The following is a 19762-nucleotide window of genomic DNA, read 5'->3' on the forward strand; positions in this document are numbered from 1 at the left end:
ATAGAAAATTAATATTCTAAATTGTTTTTTATGGATGGAAACTAGTAGTGGAAAAACTTTTACATACAATTATTTGATTGCTGAAACCATAAGTAGGGATTTCAAATCTGCTACAGCTGCAAAGACTGGCATAGTAGCAACTCTACTTACAAATGGATCTACATTGCATGGCTTATTTAAACTTCCTGTCCCAATATTGGATAATAGCACATGTAACTATATAATAACCCTCCTAACTCTATACACTCTATACACTGACATTTTTTAAGACAAGTTACTTTGTTTTTGCTTGATGAAACATCCATGATAGGGTTGAGCTTTTACCGAAAATTTACCGGTAAATCAGTAAAACAATTTTACAGATTTACCGATAAAATGATGTCTGTAAATTTCGGCAAATATTGTTTTTTTAATAACGTTGAAGGATGCTTGAAAATGTTTTAGAATGCTTGAAATAGCTCAACCAATAAATTAAAAATAAATTTTCATTTTCCTGTCAACAAAGCTGTTGTTTGTTATGCTTGAAAAGTGATTTTGTTGGTTTAGCTTTGTCTAAACTCTTTAAGAAAAACGTTTTTACTTTCTTGTGACTTATTTATCAATAATATTAAGTAAATACCTATAAGTTGATATAAAAAAATATTTTTTAACACAAATAATAATAAAAATGATGAACAATGAATTAATAATAATGATAACACTATAATCATACAAAATAATATATTGAGTTTAATATTTATAAATTTACACTAAATAAAACCAATTAACTAAAATAAACAGAAAGAATTAAATAGTTTTAAATACTTAACATATATAAAAAGTAAAATAAAGAATAAGTACATCCGAGGAGATTTTTTAAACACAAAAAATTATAATAAACAACAACAAAAAAAACAAACAAAAAAAAATAAAGAAAAACTAGACTGAATATAAAAAGTAAAAATAATAATAATACTAACAACTATAATCAATACTACTAGAATACAACCGTTACAATAATAATCCAAGAAACTTAAAATAAACACATCACACTCTAATATAAAATAATTAAAATCTCCAACTAACAGATAAAAATAGATTAGGTGGGTAAAATTGTATAGGAAAAGTCAACAAACGAGAAAATCAGGAACATTAAAACACAATACAAACACACACACACAAAACAAAACATATATCATAATATTAAAAAACATAAAAATAGGGACAAAATCACAGAAAAAATAAAATTACACAACATTTAAACATAGAAATAAATTTTAAAAAGTATATATTTTTGTTACATCTTCGATTTTTCGAATTTATAAAAACATTCCATATTTTTCTTAACTTTGTTTAGCGTTTAACTTCTTTTTTTTTTCATACATTTTAATTTAAAGATATCTTTTTGTTGTATTTGATTGACATTTTTTTTTCTTTTGGCTTAATTTTGTTAATGCTTTCATTTATTCTTTAATATATATATATTTTTCTTTTTTACTTTTAATAGCTTTTGTATTTTTCTAGATGATTCTTTTTTCTTTCTTTTTCACCGTTACAAAAAAGCGACCGCCATTTGCAATGTCATTGCAAAGTCTTCATCATTCATATTTATTGTGGTCTTTATCACTAAATTTGATTTCCGTTTTGGCAAAATGTTGGACGCTTAGAAACACTACACCTTAAACAAAGGGAAAACAGTTACTTGCAAAATTTGTGGAAATACAAGTCAATACACAAGTGGAACTTGTGTATTGACTTGTATTTCCACAAATTTTAGACAAGAAACATGAAGTCAAAAAGGAAACACAGGAAAAAGTGACACCAAAAGCTGCATCACATTCAAAAAGGCCTAAGATTTCAACTTTTTTTCAAAAGCAATCAATTGAAGAAGTGATTTCAAGACTTACAGCACTGGATGGATTTAGTTTCAATGCCATTGTTAACAGCTTTTTCATTCGATCTGCAATGTCTGAAAAAGGTTATGATTTCCCAAAAAATCACAAACAACCAATCCAGTCAGTTAAAAAGTTTGCAATTGGCGTAAGGAATGACCTTAAAAACACTTTCAATTCTTTAGTGACAATGGGAAAACGCTTTTCAATTACACTGTATGATAACACTTCTTTGAAAAATCGAAGGTACATGAATATTAATATTCATCAAAAAAACAATCACTGGAATCTGGGCTTGACTCGAATCTCCAGATCTCTGCCGGCTGAAAAAGATGCAGCTGTTGTCACTGAAAAAGTGGCAAAATTTGGGTTGAAACTAGGCGACAGCATTGTCTGCTCAGTTACTGACGGAGCTTCCATGATGGTTAAGTTCGGAAAACTGGTACCAACCGAGCATCAAACTTGTTATACCCACGGAATATACAGCACTTCTTGAACTTGGCCGTTCAAGAAGTGCTGTACGAGAAGCCTTCTCAACAAATCCAACAAAACTCATTTGAAGAAACAAGCGACAACGACGAAGTCAGCAGTGACAAATCTGAATCTGACACCGAAGTCAGTTTTCTTGGTGCCGCCATGGATGAAAACATTCCCATTCCGAAAGTGAAAGTTCACTTGCAATCTGTCATCACAAAAGTCAGAAAAATTGTCAAGTTATTTCGAAAATCGCCCGTCAAAAATGACGTCCTTCAAGAAGAAATTAAGAAAGAGCACGGAAAAGAGGTTATACTTATCCTTGACTGCAGAACAAGATGGAACAGTCTGCTGTCAATGATTCAACAGTTCCTCAAAGTCAAACATTCAATCAGAAAAGTATTGAAGGACATTTCTCACATTTGATTTGCAGTGATGATGAAGAAGACATTTTATCCGACATTGTTGCTGCTCTTGAACCAGTCAAATTAGCAGCAGAAGCACTTTGCCGACAAAATGCAACTCTTCTTACTGCTGAAGGAATTTTCAGGTTTCTTGTGAACAGGCTGAAACAACAAGATTCACCTCTTTGTATTGCAATGAAGAGTGCAATTTTAAGACGTTTTGAAGAGAGAAGGCAGAGCAATCTTGTAAGCTTGTACAGATATCTTTCCAATCCAGAATCTCTTGAAGAGGAACTCGAGGAAGCAATTCAGCATTCGGCCAAAAAACAGCGACACAATTCAAACGACGAATTCAAGGCCATTTCAAAAGAAATGTTGGTCTATGAAGTGACCGGAAAGAGAACTGCAAACCTTGAACTTTTGTTCAATGCACTAGAAACCATCCCACCAACAAGTGTCGAATCTGAGCGAGCCTTTTCTGCTGCTGGATTATTTGTGAAAAAAATTCGATCCAGAATGAGTGACGACTTACTTGATACACTTTGTTTTCTCAAAGCTCATTTTTTATTCAAAAATAAATCTCAAAACTAACATTAATGTGTTTTATTTACTTATTACTGCATTTTATGGTCTTCTGTTTATGCCTTTTTACTTTTTACCGATTTTACCGGTAAATTTTGATTTTTTTACCATTTTACCGGTAAATTTAAAAGTCGGTAAAAGCTCAACCCTCATCCATGATACCTAAACATGCTTTAAATGCAATTGATAGGTTGTTAAAAGATGTTTGCAACAAGAAACTTTCCACTCGGAGGAAAAGTCGTTCTTTTGGTGGTGACTTTAGGCAAATACTGCCTGTTGTGAAAAGAGGGCAACCAACTGAAATTGTAGAATTGTGTATAAAATGTTCTTTACAGTGGCAATGGGTGCAGAAGTTTGCATTAACAAAATGTGAGAGTACAAGACAATATATTTAGCTAAATAAATTATATTTATTTATATCTCAATTTGGTTTTTTATCTTTATTATTTATAGTTTAGCTCCTTGAAGCATTTTAATTCCTTTTTAATTAATAATACTTAAAATCCATTGTGATTTCTTTTAAAGTTTACTAAAAGATAACATGAAATAACATCATTGAACAACACTGACAAGAACTGCTGCATCGCAACGACAACTGCAGTATCACACCAGGTTACTAAAAGCAGGTAAATTGATTTCCAGTTATTATTTTTTTCTTTTCTTTTATATCTACTTATCTGTTACAATTTATATTTTAAGTTTGTCAAATGACACATTAATGCAATATAAAAGAACAAAGTTTACATATTTTTCTTGATTTGTTATACGCATGTTTGATTGTAAATTGAAATTTTGTTCAAAACGTATTTGCGATTAATTAGTTAGTTATTTATAATAAATTTATTTTGTTGTGTGCATTTAATGTTTTTAAGATAATGTTCTTTTTTAAAGAAAAATTAATCACGAGAATACCAAAAAATTAATAACTTCTGTAAAACATAAGTTAACTTCATATTAATCTTTCTAATTATTTAAAGTTCATGTCAAAAATATTACAAGAAGTTACTTGATATTTTTGTCAATTTTAAGCATGATAAAGTGTTATTATTTTGAGTCAGTAACTAAAAACTTATTGTGTTGAACTTTGGGAATGTCAAGGAAAATAGTTCTGCCTTAAACTGATATGACCCAAGTCAGTTGTAAATTATTCAAATAATGTTAGATATTAACGGATAAATTATTTTACAACCTCTTCATACTTTTAATGTTAATTTTAATGATGGTTTAATACTTTCAATTTAAAGGCGGTTTGCTAAAAGGGTTTAAGTCAATTATTTCCGAAGTTGAGATTTTGCAACTTTAAATTAAGTTGTGGATAACAGCTCGAGGATTGTGGAAAAGGTCAGAAAAATCATATACAAAGTTGGCATACCCACTATAAATTAACAATTAATTATGTAGCAGACCAATCATAACCTGTATTACAGGTTGCTTTCAGCTAGTCATAATTAAACTTGTTATATCCTTACTATTGATAATATATATATATATATATATATATATATATATATATATATATATATATATATATATATATATATATATATATATATATATATATATATATACATATATGTATATATATATATATATATATATGTATATGTATATATATATACGTATATGTATATATATATATATATATATATGTGTGTGTGTGTGTGTGTGTGTGTGTGTGTGTGTGTGTGTGTGTGTGTGTGTGTGTGTGTGTGTGTGTGTGTGTGTGTGTGTGTGTGTGTGTGTAGATTATACAAAAGAAGATTATTAACATTCGTTGTTTTCCTAATTTTAGTGAGAAAACATTGATGCCCTTTTTAGTGCCCACTAGTTTGATACAGATTTTGGTTTTCTAGAGCATCATATATTCTTAATATAGTCTTTGTTCTGTATAATATAATCTTAGTAGTGGATTAGTCTTTGTAATGGATTATACTTAAAAAATAAAACATGGATTATAATCTTGTATCATTATCCTAGAAATTTTTATGATCAACTATTTCAGTGTCTTTTCCAGTGTGCTTTGTGGTGTTCTAGATTTATCAAATAATCATAGGAATATTTTAAATGGATGGAGTATTTTAAATGGAGTTTAAAAAATTGCTGAACAAATGAAATTTTCCTAGATCACATGGCTTGATTAGTAAACTAATGTCATATATCCTCAAAAAAAAATTGAAAAACTGTGACAAGAATAAATATGTGAACGAAATAAAAATAAGAATGTGTTATAAAGTTGTTCACAGAACATGTGGTAAAGTTAATGCTCTGCAATCAATGTGCTTTTTTTTTTTTATTAAAAAATACTTTATAATAATTATAGTATATAAGTGTATTGAATATTTAGTTTCTTCATATTTGTTCTTTATATTAATACAAAAATACTACAAAATATATACCTTGTTACATCTATATTTTCTTCAGAAAGCCATTTTGCAAACTGTACACTGTTTAAACTCTTCATATTTGGTAAGCGAGATTTATCAAACGGCTAAAAAAAAATTTTACATTTAAGTAAAAAGGTTTGGTCAAATATATCTATTTATCAGGCAACCAAAAAAGTTCGTGCGGTTTTGCAGATGCATAAATAAATACACATAAAAACAGTTTTAATAAAGTTTATTCTGAAAAATAGTCTCCTTCAGCAAGAATAACTTTCTCCCATCGTGAAACAAGCTGGTATATTCCATTTTTATAAAAGTCTTGAGTTTGGTAGCTAAAAAATTGAATTAACTCATTTTCGAGATCTTCTCTATTTCAAAACTGTTGATTCCTCATATGATTATCCAGGGCCAAAAATAGCTGATAATCGCTTGGCGCAAGGTCTGGTGAATACAGAGGGTGAGGTAGAATCTTCCATTGTAAACGTGCTAGAGTTTCCCGCGTGATTTTTGCTGTGTGCGGTCTGGCGTTGTCCTGGTGGAATACAACACCTTTTCTGTTTGCCAAAGCTGCTTGTTTTTGGTGAAGAGCAACCGAAACTCTGTCCAATTGGGCTGAGTATATCTCAGCAGTAATGGTTTGTCCACTTGGTAGCAACTCATAGTGAACGATACCTGCTGTAGTCCACCATACACACAGTAAAACCTTTTGTTGATGAATGCTTGGTTTAGGAGTCATCGGTACTGGATCGTTACTGGCTAGCTAATAATGTTAGTTTTTTGTTGCAGTACATAATTCATTTTTCGTCGCACGTCAACATCCGATCAAAAAATGGCACTAAATTGTGGTGGGAAAGCAATGAAGAACAAATGGTTAAGTGCTGTAGCTTGTTTGTTTCACTTAACTCATAAGGTACCCATTTGCTCAACTTCCAACGTTTTCCAAGTTGGTGCAAATGTAAACGAATAGTTTCATCACTCACATTAAATCTTAAGGAAAGGTCGTGACATGTATGACTGGAGTCCTGCTCGATTGCCGGCTTGATATCCTCGTTTTTTACGATGGATGGTCTTCCAGATCTTGGTTCCTCTTCAAGGTTTTCATTTCCAGAAGAAAATTTTTTAAACCATGTTTGACCCATCCGTTCTGCTATGGTACCTTCCCCAAAAGCAGCGCATATCTTACGACAAGCATCTGCAGCTTTGGTTCCAAGTTTGAACTCATAAAGTAAACAGGCGCGAATTATCGCATCTGACACGGCCATACTCCACTTAAGACTTTTAAATTTAAAACGCACTAATAATTCTAATAACTAATACTTCTCTTTAAAACATGCTTTAATTTATATGCAAAATCATCCCCCCACCACAACCAGTTTTCTTAATACATTTCTTAGAAATAGGCAATTAGGATAAACCGCACAAACTTTTTTGGTTGCCTGATGCAAAAAATGTGCAAAGTATTACTCAAGTTTTCAGTATAATAGATTGAATATTATTGAACTTTTCAATAACTTATATATTTACCTTTTCTTTACTTCGTCTAGAAGCTTCCATTTTTGCTTGAATAAAAGCCTTAAAATAATCATAAGTTAACTTAAACAAAAATACTAAATTGAAATAACTGATAAAAATAAATAACATATTTTAATTAAACCTCGTCTTCTAATCGTGCATTTTCTTCTTCCTGTTTTAGCTAAAATTAAAAAAAGAAAATATGTAATAAGTAAGTTATAAAATAAAAAAACTTAATTGTAAAAAATTGCCATTTTTTTGATGGTTTGAATTACTTTATCAATCATCATCATCATCATCATCATCATCATCATCATCATCATCATCATCATCATCATCATCATCATCATCATCATCATCATCATCATCATCATCACCACCACCACCACCACCACCACCACCACCACCACCACCACCACCACCACTACCAATACCACCACCACCACCACCACCACCACCAACATCATCATCACCACCACCACCGCCACCACCATCATCAATCATCTTACTTTTTAAATTGTTCAACTAAATTGCTTTAATTTTATATTGCTACTGTTACTATTAAAATTAGCTACTTTTTTTCAAATTTTATTTGAAACTCTCAACTATAAACTCTGAAACACAAACCTTGTTAAACAAGGCTGCACAAAGAAACAGGTTGAGCAGGGTACTTCCAGAGGCATAGGATGGATTTAAACCTTTAATCTCTTGATTGTGAGCTGAAAGACCTACCAATAGTCTACTACAGCATTTCAGGTCTTATAGATAATTCTTGCCATTTTTAATAAAAGCATTACATGTCATACATATCACGCATTATCCATTTTTTCTTTTGATGCTGTTTTAATTTTTAAAAAACAATGTTTAATAAACATTAGAACTTAGAAAAATGTATGCATGATTTATTTAACTTATTCTATAATTACATTCTATAATTATTCAAAATTTAAAACTAGAAGAGTATCAGATATGACTTTTTTTATATCTAACTTGATATAAGTTAGATATGAATAAGTCATATCTGTAACAGTCACAAATATTCATAAGAGTTGATTTTTTGATATTCATAAGCAAAAAAATGATTTAAGATTGGATTTTGGGTTCAGAATATTTAATTAACATTGTTATGTCTGGTAAAAATTATTTTAATAAAAATTTTATAAAACATAAAAAATTTAGAATAGAATTTTATCAACTTTTAGTTATTTTGATCTTTACCAACATTTTTATTTTTAGAATTTTTTTTGTATAAACTCAATGGTTATTGAAGCATTATATTTAAATTTGAATAAAATTTTTTTTTTAATGTTTTAGGGTAAATCTAGAATATTCCATATAGGGAACACCTGGTTTTTCCAGTCGCACAAGGAATATTTGAATTTGTTCTGTATATAGAACATCTGGCATTAATGAATTTTTATTTTAGATTAGATTTTAAAAAACACAATCTAATCTAAATAATACATGTTTTAAAGGACACGCAGGTCCATATTGTTGGACAACAACAGCGTGCCCCAAAACAATTTATGTAACAGTGTACAACATTGAACAAATAATTTATATAATAATAAACAATAAGATATGCAGTCAACTCCAACATACCTTTTCAAAATTGAGTGAGTTAATTTTGCTATTAAAGAAGTTGATATTATTGACATTGACAACATCGAACAACTGATTCCAAATATTAACAATTAGGTTAGAGAAACTATATTTATGAATATCTAGTCAACGTTGTTGTTTGCGATTTACATTTATATCCTCATGTGTTGTTTTTGTTGTCAATAAAAAGAAACATAGATTTATAAAGACCAAGTTATGCAGAATTTTGAAGCAAGTGGATAAATCATGTTTTAATTGCCTTACCTGAAGCAAATCAAGCAACTGAAGTTGTCTATAGAAGGATAAATTGCTTAAGTGCATTATTTTTTTTGGGAAGCATTTTTGCATGTTCTCAACTTCCTTTATTAGTCAATATTATGTGCCAACCAAACTGGGAAGGAATACTTTAATATAGGCCTGATATATGTAGTGAAGCCTCTTACTAAGATACTTACTAAGATTGCAAGAATTAAAGCAATTTAAAAAAAGGTATACTCTGGTATTAGCTGCATGGATAACATTTTTTTGAAATATACTTTTTGTAGTTTGAAATATATTTTTTGTAGTTTAGGTGAGAACCCAGAGTAACACCAAGATCTTTCAGATTAGAAGACCAAGCTAAAATATGATCTCTTAAGTTATAGTTAAAGTTGATATATTTTCTCAATGAGGCAGGTGCAATTCTATGAACAAAAAACTAGCTGTAAGAAGTACAATCTTATCAAGAGCATTAACTAAGTGGTGGTTATGATCCATGTTGCAAAAGGAACTATATCACTTGATGTTATTGACATAAAGCTTTAAAGAGCAATCAAAATTGTTAACTGTAGCGGTTAAATTGTTGATATATAGTAAGTATAATGTTGAACCTAACACGCTACCCTGAGGAACTTCGCTAACAATTGGAGTTGAGTTTTGATAATGAACTTCCAACCTTAACTTGTTGACACCTATTGGTAAGAAATGCGGCAATCCAATTTAATAAATTACCTCTTATGTTAAACAGAGCAAGATTAGCTAATTAATAATTAGCTAATTAATAATTTAGGATAAGATACAGAATCAAATGCCTTTTGTAAGTCAATATAAACAACACCTGTTAGTAGATGCTTGTTTAGTGCAAAAAGATTTGTACAAGTAGAACATTTCTGAAGGAAATCATGTTGAGTATTGGCTATTAATGGTAAGTACTTAAAAATATATTTAAGTTAATAATTCTTTCCATTAAATGACAGCAAGTGCATATGAGTGAAATTGGTTTATAATTATTAGGGTCTGATGTCACTCCTTTTTAAAAAATTGGAGAAACAAAAGCTTGTAGCCATCATTGTGGTGACGCCACTGTTGTGGTAGACTATTAACTTAAAGCAGGCATCAAGTATAAACAAAAGCGGAATACATAAAACAAGAGCTAACTTTTTCAGAAGAATGTTTGGTATTCTGTCAGAACCATAAGATGTATTGGGTTTGAGACTGATTAAAAATGAATAAACCATCTCAACAGCAAAGTCAACGCTTTCAATGTTTATAATCATCAAGAAAGCTAATAATATTTGAAGAGTACTTGTTATTGTCTGTAAATATACTACCAAAGTGTTTATTAAAAACGCCAGCAGTTTCTTCACTAGAAGTTAAAAATTAAGAATTGCTGTTTTTGCCGGTCAATAGGGTAGTTCTTTTTATGATTATTTAGTTTATTACTAACATAGTTAAGGAACTTAATAAGGTTATTGTCATCAACTAATATGAGTTTGATTTTTTAAGGTAAGCAAGCATTTAATGATGTATGTGACATAAGCTATTTTATGTGCACTGGTTTTAGTAACTGGATATCTTTTCCATAAAAATTATTTGCAACTTAACATTTACAACTTAACATAACATAAGAAAATTATAAGAGAAAATATTTGAAAAGTAAAATAGAAGGTTATCTACATCAGCATTGATGAAATCATAGAAAGATTCAAAATTCTTATTGTACTGATATTTATCATTATTATTTAATGAAAAATGGACTGAGTTATAGTAGCTGGTGCTAAAAGGGTTCTCAACAGAAATTTTGCTTAAAAGAGAAATGTTATTAGAAAAAACAAGGTCCAGAATATTAGATTCACGTGTTTGTTCATAGACAAATTGATGCATATCAAAACTATTCATAAGAGTTAAAAATAAGCTATGACATTTTTCATTTGGTGAAATGTAATTTAGCCAGTCAATTTTTGGTTACGTTAAAATCACTAACAATAACAAATTGAGGAATTAAAAAGCACAAATAAATAATAACTGATACCATAGAGACGAGATAAGAAGGTGGACAGTGCCATGTAATTAAACAAAGTTTTTGGGGTTTAAAGGATATGTCAACGCAAATAATGTCAACACTATTGCCATTTTGAGTAATCAAAACTTAACAGTTCGGACTTGAATATATCAGTTCGGACTCGAATATCATTTTGACACATCGTTAATTCCTAGCTTATTTGTAGTAAAAAAACTACTATACAAAACTTTAGAAATTTGAATACTTGATTTTCCATCTTCGAACTCAGCAATACGCTTTTGAAGACTTATCATTTCGCTTTAACAAATCATTTTAAATTTTCAAGAGTTTTATCTTGTAGCTCTTTATAAGTTGTTAAATGCTTTTGAGGATTAACTATTCTAATATTTTTTAGCATATAACAATATGCTTTTTTAATTCATTATCAATATTTTTGAAATAATTAAGTATCATTATTGTAAAGTAATTTTAAAGTTATAAAATTTTTTATAAGACTATATTGAACAATTTTATTTTATTTAAATAGAGCACCGCCATATAACGGACCCATAAAACGCCCACCTATTGCTTTATAGATACAACAGCACTATTACATTATAATTCATTCCATCCCCCTCATCAAAAAAGCAACTTAATATATAGCCAAGCGTTAAGATACAATAAGATAATATCGAACAATTACAACCTAATAAAAGAGCTACAACAACTAGCAAAAATTTTAGTTATACGAGGCTACCCTATTCAATCTATTAACAAAGATTTTAAAAAAAGCACTACGACATACACAACATGAACTTGTCTACAACAAATATAAAGAAGAAACAGAAAAAGTTAACAACAAATATAAAGAAGAAAGAGAAAAAATTTTATCAATAGTTATTGGAATCAATAAAATAATAAAAAAAGCGCTGGAATATTGTGGAACAGGATACCAATCTTAAAAGTATATGGCCAACTCCACCTATTGCGAGTTACAAAAACATTAAATCGATCAAGAAATTTTTAATCCAAACGGCACATAAAAAAACATAAATGAAAAATCTATTTTTTTTTTACTAAGTTACAATTCGTAGGTGTTACTATTTAGGTGTTATAATATTATTGGTTTACCTTGCATCAATTTTCTAGTTTTATTTATATCTAATTAGTTAGAATTAAACTTTTTATTGTGCATTTGTTATGGTCTCAAATATACGTTAATTCGGACCCTAAAGAAAACCTCATTATAAAATATGTTTTCCCACTTTTTAGATTATTTTTGTATTTTGGTATATTTCTTATGTTATTCTATTTAATAAATACCCATTTTACCGAAAATTGTCTGATTTTCTTTTATTGTATTTTTCATTAAAATATTATTTCATATAAGTTTTACTCTTTGAAAGTTCGATTTAGTTATGTTCTTACTTATTTGTTGATGTAGTTTTTTGTATCACTTTTGTTATGGTCTCAAAAAATACGTTTAATTTGGACCATAGAGAAAATTCTACTTTTTGAAATTTCGATTTTGTTATGGTCTCAAAGTTACTTTGATTCAGACCATAGAGAAAACTTTACCTCTAAACAATATTTTACCCGCTTTTTAAATCATTTTTATATCATGCCTTATATCATTGTAATTTTACCCGAAAAAATTTTTAATAACCACCCATTTTGCTAAAATTTATCTAGTCTTATTACAGTATTTTTAATATATTATCTATCTGCTGGTTTGCATATTACTATTATTATCAAGGAATTTTTGAGCTATATTATTTTATATTTTTTGCTCAGCTTTTTTTAATTTTCATATGCACGGTTTTTGTCTTTTATTATTATTCAGAAAGTTTCTTATATCCTTTATTACAGGTTTAAATCTTTACATTTTTGAAGGCAATTTTTTTTTTTTTTCTACTATCATATATAACTTGATTTTTGGTGATGACTTTAAATTGCGCGGGTTGTTCATTTTTTTACACTTTAGATTGGTTAACAAAATTCGAATGAAATATCTATGATAGCGTTAGAGTTTTTTTGAAGACTCTATTGTGTTTTATTTTATTTTAAAAGGGTTTTTTATAGGGTATATTGCCATTTGATTGTTTTTGGTTTATTTATGCTGGAAGTACCTATTTTTTTAAATAGTTTTAGGGGAAATTTATTTGTGTTTGCATACTTTAGCTCTTTTAGTTTTGTTTCTAGTGTTTTTTATAGAATTTTAATTTATTGTGCTCAGTTTTTTCTAGCGGTGGTATGGTAAGTGATTTATTTAATTATTTTTATTTATATTGTGCAGTAGATCTACACTTTTTATACCACATCATCAAAAAAATATTAGTGTTTTACAAATTTGGGTATGGTTGGGTTTTGGCTATTTGTAGTGAGTCCTTTTTTACGGCAGTATGGAATAGATGTAAGTCACGGGGTAAAGCATAAGTGGCGATGACATTTGTCTGACAGGATAAACTAGTTACTAGTGCTGATCCTCATCAAAACGCCAGTAATAATAGACGCGACTCTGAGGAGATGTTTATTACTTAATCACTACACAAATTATGTTTACATATTAGCATTAGTGTTTTTTTTCCATTCTGAGACCTTTCATTGCTGTGTGCATACCTTTTATTTTTGTAATCAATTTTTTGTTTTATTTATTTTTTGTTTGGTAATATATTTTTTGTATTAAACAACAAATTGTAAAACAATTTATTGTTTAATATTGTTAGTACTGTTTAGGTGCATTATTTGTCTTATTTATTTTTAAATATTCCTCTATTAATCTTTATTTTGGTCTTGACAACTGTCAAAATATGCTTTGCTCAAAAAATAAAAATAAATTCTCCTTTATTCTAGTGTTCTTCATTTCTTCCCTAGGGCATTCACTGCTCATGTGTGACCATTCAGCGAATTTTATATGCCAAAGTTTTTAAATAATTTTTTTTAGCATATAACAATATGTTTTTTTTTATTAATTATCAATACTTTTGAAATAATTAAGTATCATTATTGTAAAGTAATTTTAAAATAAAATCTTTTAAACTAAATATTCCAAAATTTTTTAACTTTAATCATCATGATAGTATTGATAAAAGGAATTAATAGTTTCAAACATAGAACAACTTTGCATTTTGAATAAATAAATCTATAAATTAAGAGATTGATTAATTACCTAAATAATTTAAGTATAATTTAAAGATAAATTTGATAGTAAGGTGAAGGCTGTTCATGAATGTCTGGAGCTTGTAAAAATAAAAAAAATGTTATCAATAAAACATTTGTAAAGTGAATTATGCGTGGGAACTGTTTGAAAATAACAATATCAAGATGGCCCTAAAAAGGTTAGCGTAAGATGGGGCATGCATGCTCCCATGCTGTTACCATGAGTTTGTCGATAATGTTGGTCATTGAACTTGAAAATAGTGTTGGTAAGTATGCTATCAAGTATAATAGATATGACATTAGAAGATGAGCATTTATGAGGTAGTTTGCCTTTGGGTGTCCTGTCAATGTAAAATTTTACCACTTCAATGCCTTTGTTATGTGGAATAATAGTATAAAGTACAATGAACTTGTTTGGTGAATTTGTATCGTTCAAGAATAGAAAGGAATTGGTTGGTGTCTTTAAAAAAGCCGGAAGTGATTTAACAAAGGGTTGAATAAGTTTGGTGATAAAATATGATAAAAAGTCTGATAAACCGTCACAAGCTGAAATAATTATGCGCAATGTAACATTTGGTTTGGTTGGTGTATTTTCAGTAGACCATAAAAAAATGTTGTATGGCAAGGTAAACTGGGTTGTTTACATGTGGCTGTTTTCTTGTCAATGATGTTTTTACTCAGCAAAAAGTTGATAAGTAATATGATGTTGTTCGTTGTATGCAAAGTTAGTTTGTATGATAGTGGTTTGTAGATTTTATCATCCAATAGCATATCTATTATTTTGTTTTTATAATCATTTGTGTAAAGAATAATAATACTGCCTCCTTTATCAGATTTGTTATGGTGATAAGTTTATTTAATTCCAAGTTTTTTAAGGCTTCTTTCTGTGGTTTAGTAAGGTTATGAAACTTAGTTTTTCTGCTGTCAAGTAGTATGGATGCATTTTTATAGACAGTATATAAAAAAAATGGATCAGTGTTGGATTGTTATGGTTTGGTGAGTTCTATTTTTATTGGTGTTTACATTTTTGTGGTGCAGTATTCATCATCATTAAAAAAGGATTGCCATCATTAAAAAAGAACTTTAACTTCATTTTTCTTTCAAACTTTTGATGGTGTCTGAATAGGTTTTATCCTATTAACTTGTGTTTCAAGTTCCATTAGTAAATGGTTGAAAAGATTTGTGATAATTTTATTATTAAGAGCAGAAGTTGCTAAAGATAGCTTTTCTTTGATAGGCATACTATGCTCACTCTTTTTGAGATGCTCATGTCCATTAACTGAGAAAATATCTTTCATTCTGAAAGGGTTGAATATATGTTCCTTGTTGATGCAGTAAACCGGTATTCCTTGATGTTTTGCTAGTAGACAAATAATATAATAGTGGATAGTACTAATGTATATGGTATACAAAATTAACAGTAAAAAAATAATAGTAATAAACAAAAACAAAATACAGATCTAAGCAATATTGAGTGAAAAAAATCCCATCAGAACAGATAGTCATAGCAACCTGGACTGTAAGACAAGAGTCTCTTTGGAAATTTAAAAACTCAAAAATTTAAAACTTAATGAAGGGCAACAGCAACAATAGAAGTAGCCTGGAAGATAAACAAGACATCTGCCATGTGTACAATGTAAATGGATAGATTGGTATGATGTGTAAGTCCTTGATGTGTAAGATCTGGATAATACACAAGAATATACTCTAAGCGTGAAAAATTGAATATAGAATATTGTATTCATTAAAATCATAAAATACAACAACAAGCTGTAATAAAATAATTCACTTTTAACGAGGAACTTATTCAAAAACTATAAGCCATTAAATCATGAGTCAAATCTTCTGAAAAATTTCAAAATCAATTGCAAATTTTACATGTTAAAAAAAAGATACACATTTAAATTTTTATACATACATATTTGAAATAACGTTGTATTTCTATATCTTTTTATGAAATAATAATAAAAATAAAAAAATTGTAGCATCTTAAAATTTTGTTCTGTAAATGGAACCATAGGTTGTTAAGGGTTACTAGGGTTACAAATGTTGTTAAGGGTTACTAGAGTTACATAGGTTGTTAAAGGTTAACAACAATTTTTATTTTATTTATAACAATAACTTATCTTTAACAATATATTTAACAACAACCTTTATTTCATAAAATTAAATAAGAATTAAAACTAAAATCATTTGTTGTTTTAATATATATATATATATATATATATATATATATATATATATATATATATATATATATATATATACATATATATATATATATATATATATATATATATATATATATATATATATATATATATATATATATATATATATATATATATATACAGGTTTATTGTTATTTAAAAACAGCTGCAGTAAGCTGAAAATTTAAAAAAACTTAGAAATTTTTCTTTTTTATAAAATTCTCTAAAATTCTTGTTAAACACTTACTCGTTCTTCTTGCTGAACATTTAATTCATTTTGATGATTGAGTAATTCATTGAACTTTCTTTTTAACAGCAAATCTTTTTCAACATCTGTTATTATATTTCTATTAAATAATTTTAAGCAATGAAATGAATGATAAAATGCAATAACTCATTACATAAGAAAATGCATTAATAACTTGATTATTTATAATTATAAAAAATGAAATTTTAAAGATTGTTTAACAAACATAAAATAAACAAATATTTTGTTATTTTCTTTTTTTTTTTTTTTTAAATACATGAGATACATTAGGTTCCTAAGCAAGTTGAATACCAGTTATGTGGCAAATGAAATAATAAACTCAACATTAAATTAAAAAAAAAAATTGAAAAAAAAAAATTTATTTTCTATTTTTAAATTTCTATTCAAAATTCTTTTTTACTTATTGTTTTTATTAGTTTGCTTTTTAACATTCATACCTACTCATTAAATTTGAAGAAAATTTATCATTCCAAAGTAAATTTAAAAAAGAGGTAATAGGTCTTCCTGGGAGGGGTAAGAGGCCTTACCTGCTTTTTTACTGTTCCTTTTTTTTTTATTTTTTACTTGTTCCTTTAATTTCTTTTAACTTTATTTACTCCTATTTTTTTTTAACAATTAACTAAAACCAAGCATATTGACAATGAATTAACATTTCTTAAAATATTTACTAAGATATTGAAATACTCCAATAAAATACTTTAACTTACTGAGATGGAGTGTTGAACTCTTTCTATAAAATAATTGAATTTGTTTTGTAGAAAATATATATATATATATATATATATATATATATATATATATATATATATATATATATATATATATATATATATATATAACTTATAATATATATAACTTATAATATATTTAATTTATAGTATATTATTTATAGTATGTATAATTTATAGTATATATAATTTATAGTATGCTTAAATAATAGTATATGTAATATACTAGTATGTAACAAACAAGTAACATTTTTAAATTTAAAAAAAGTATTTTTTTAAATCTTTATAAATCATTTAAGGAGTGTAATCTGTTACATACAAATATCTACCAATAAAACTACAAACAAGTTGCAAAGCTGTTACAAAGAAATTTGGAAATAACATTTAAAAAAATGATATAAATAACAAAAAACTCTAAACTTAACTGAAACTGATCAAAAACCTTATGAAGCAAGTTGGGAGCAATATTGCTAAATATATATTATATATTATATTGTGGGGAAAGAAAAACTGAAATAAAAATTTACCAACTACTTACTGAAAAATTGTTCACAAATTAATTAACTTTTAAGATTGTTTAACTGTAAGAACTTTACCTATTTGTTATACAAATTATTTGTGGCTTTCAACGTTAGTTGTTTCAAACAAATAAAAAATCCACAAAGTTACAACCACAATATAAAGTGGGGTAACATTGAGACAGCTTTAGTAAACAAATTTTTTATAACTAAGAGATATTTAGTATGTAGGATTTCTATGTGTTTACCAATGGCATTGCAGCCATCAACTGTTAGTGAAATCTATTAGTTATCAAATAATATTAATAGATAATAATTTTGGTTGATTTTTTAATAATATTGATAGATTACTAATTTTGCTGGAGTAAAACTGTCGATGTTACCCCCTATACCCCAACATATAAGGGGTAACATTGACTGTTGAACTTGGGATTGATAGTCTGAACAAAAGATTGTTGCGTGTTTGAAGATGCCTAAAAAATAATATCATTAACAGACAACTGTTCAGGATATCCTTTTTTCAATCAACACATTAAGTCAATAGATGAAATCAATCCAAAAAAATCTAGGAAAATGTGGAAGACCAGGAATTACCAACCAAAAATCCAACAACTGTTCGGCTGCAAAGATTTCAAGCTCAAAAATTCTTACTCAACTGTCTCCTGGTGCGAATGTTAGTATCCACACAGTTCAAATAAAGTTTGCCACAGACTTGAATCTCTGATTGGATTGTACATGCTTTTCTCAAAGAAATATCAATGTTTGCCTCAAATTTTGCAAAGAACACAAGACTTGGACTGTTAAAATGTGATGATGTGTCATGTTTTAAGATAAATACATACATACATGCATACATGAATGCATGTGTACATACAAACATACATACATACATACATACATACATACATACATACATACATACATACATACATACATACATACATACATACATACATGCATACAATACATACATTTATTGAGATTTAGTGAACTGAGAATAATAAAGCTTAACATCTGAGAGCACCTTTTTACACCAGTATCTTACAATAATAAATAGCAGTTTGGCAAGAGGGCAAAAATCATAGAGTAGAATGAGGCTTGACTTGGAACTGACCAGAAGATATGAAAGCTTCCATTCTTGTAAGAAAGAACAAAGAAAAAGGTGATAAAATGAAGAGGTGCTAAGCAGAAGCACATAAAAGAATGGTCAAAGGATTCAAACCTGATTACATGACAAATAGGTGAATTGATGTGTATGTATACCCGCCAAGCATGTGACTATTAGAGTCTTTGAGAATCAAAAGATAGTGCCTATCAACATTGAGATTAGAAGAAGGAATAGCAGAATTTAAATTAGTCTCACTAAGAGCAAGCAAGTCTGGTGAATTTTTGCAAGAGGTAAGATTCACTGATGAAAGTTTACTTCGCAGACCACGAATATTAGTAATAGATATATTAAAACAGTTAGGTGATGGGGATGGTTTTTTATGTTTAATATTTTGGGTTACTTTTGGCATGATTTAAGTTTAAAGAGAATTTGACTCAATCAAAAAATAGAGCACAGCCTCCTAAGCAATAAGCTATGCAATTTTCTCAGTCCTATTAGTTAACCCAAAGTCATAACATAGGGCTCCTTATGCGGCCTCGACAATACACAATAAAAGCACTAACAAGGATACCATCCATGCGCAACATGGCATTGCTAATACTCTGATATTTTGCAGGTGTTAATGAAATCAGCCTCTCTGAGAACTACACCAGATTTCGGGAACCTTATTAGCAGTCAGCCTCAG

The 19762-nt window shown here is 28.3% G+C and overlaps 1 protein-coding gene across 1 annotated transcript in view; it reads right to left on the minus strand.

Annotated features, from left to right (window-relative positions):
• LOC105848289 (uncharacterized) overlaps positions 1-19762 on the minus strand; it is a 47538-nt gene that overhangs the window by 21375 nt on the left and 6401 nt on the right. The window contains exons 5-9 of the mRNA XM_065796035.1: positions 17431-17453; positions 16703-16802; positions 7367-7405; positions 7237-7284; positions 5728-5819 (exon numbers count right to left, since the gene is read on the minus strand). Coding sequence (XP_065652107.1) covers positions 5728-5819; positions 7237-7284; positions 7367-7405; positions 16703-16802; positions 17431-17453 — 302 coding nt within the window. The remainder of the gene's footprint in view (positions 1-5727; positions 5820-7236; positions 7285-7366; positions 7406-16702; positions 16803-17430; positions 17454-19762) is intronic.

This window comes from Hydra vulgaris, chromosome 04, assembly GCF_038396675.1.
Source record: "Hydra vulgaris chromosome 04, alternate assembly HydraT2T_AEP".
Taxonomy (NCBI): Eukaryota; Metazoa; Cnidaria; class Hydrozoa; order Anthoathecata; family Hydridae; genus Hydra; species Hydra vulgaris.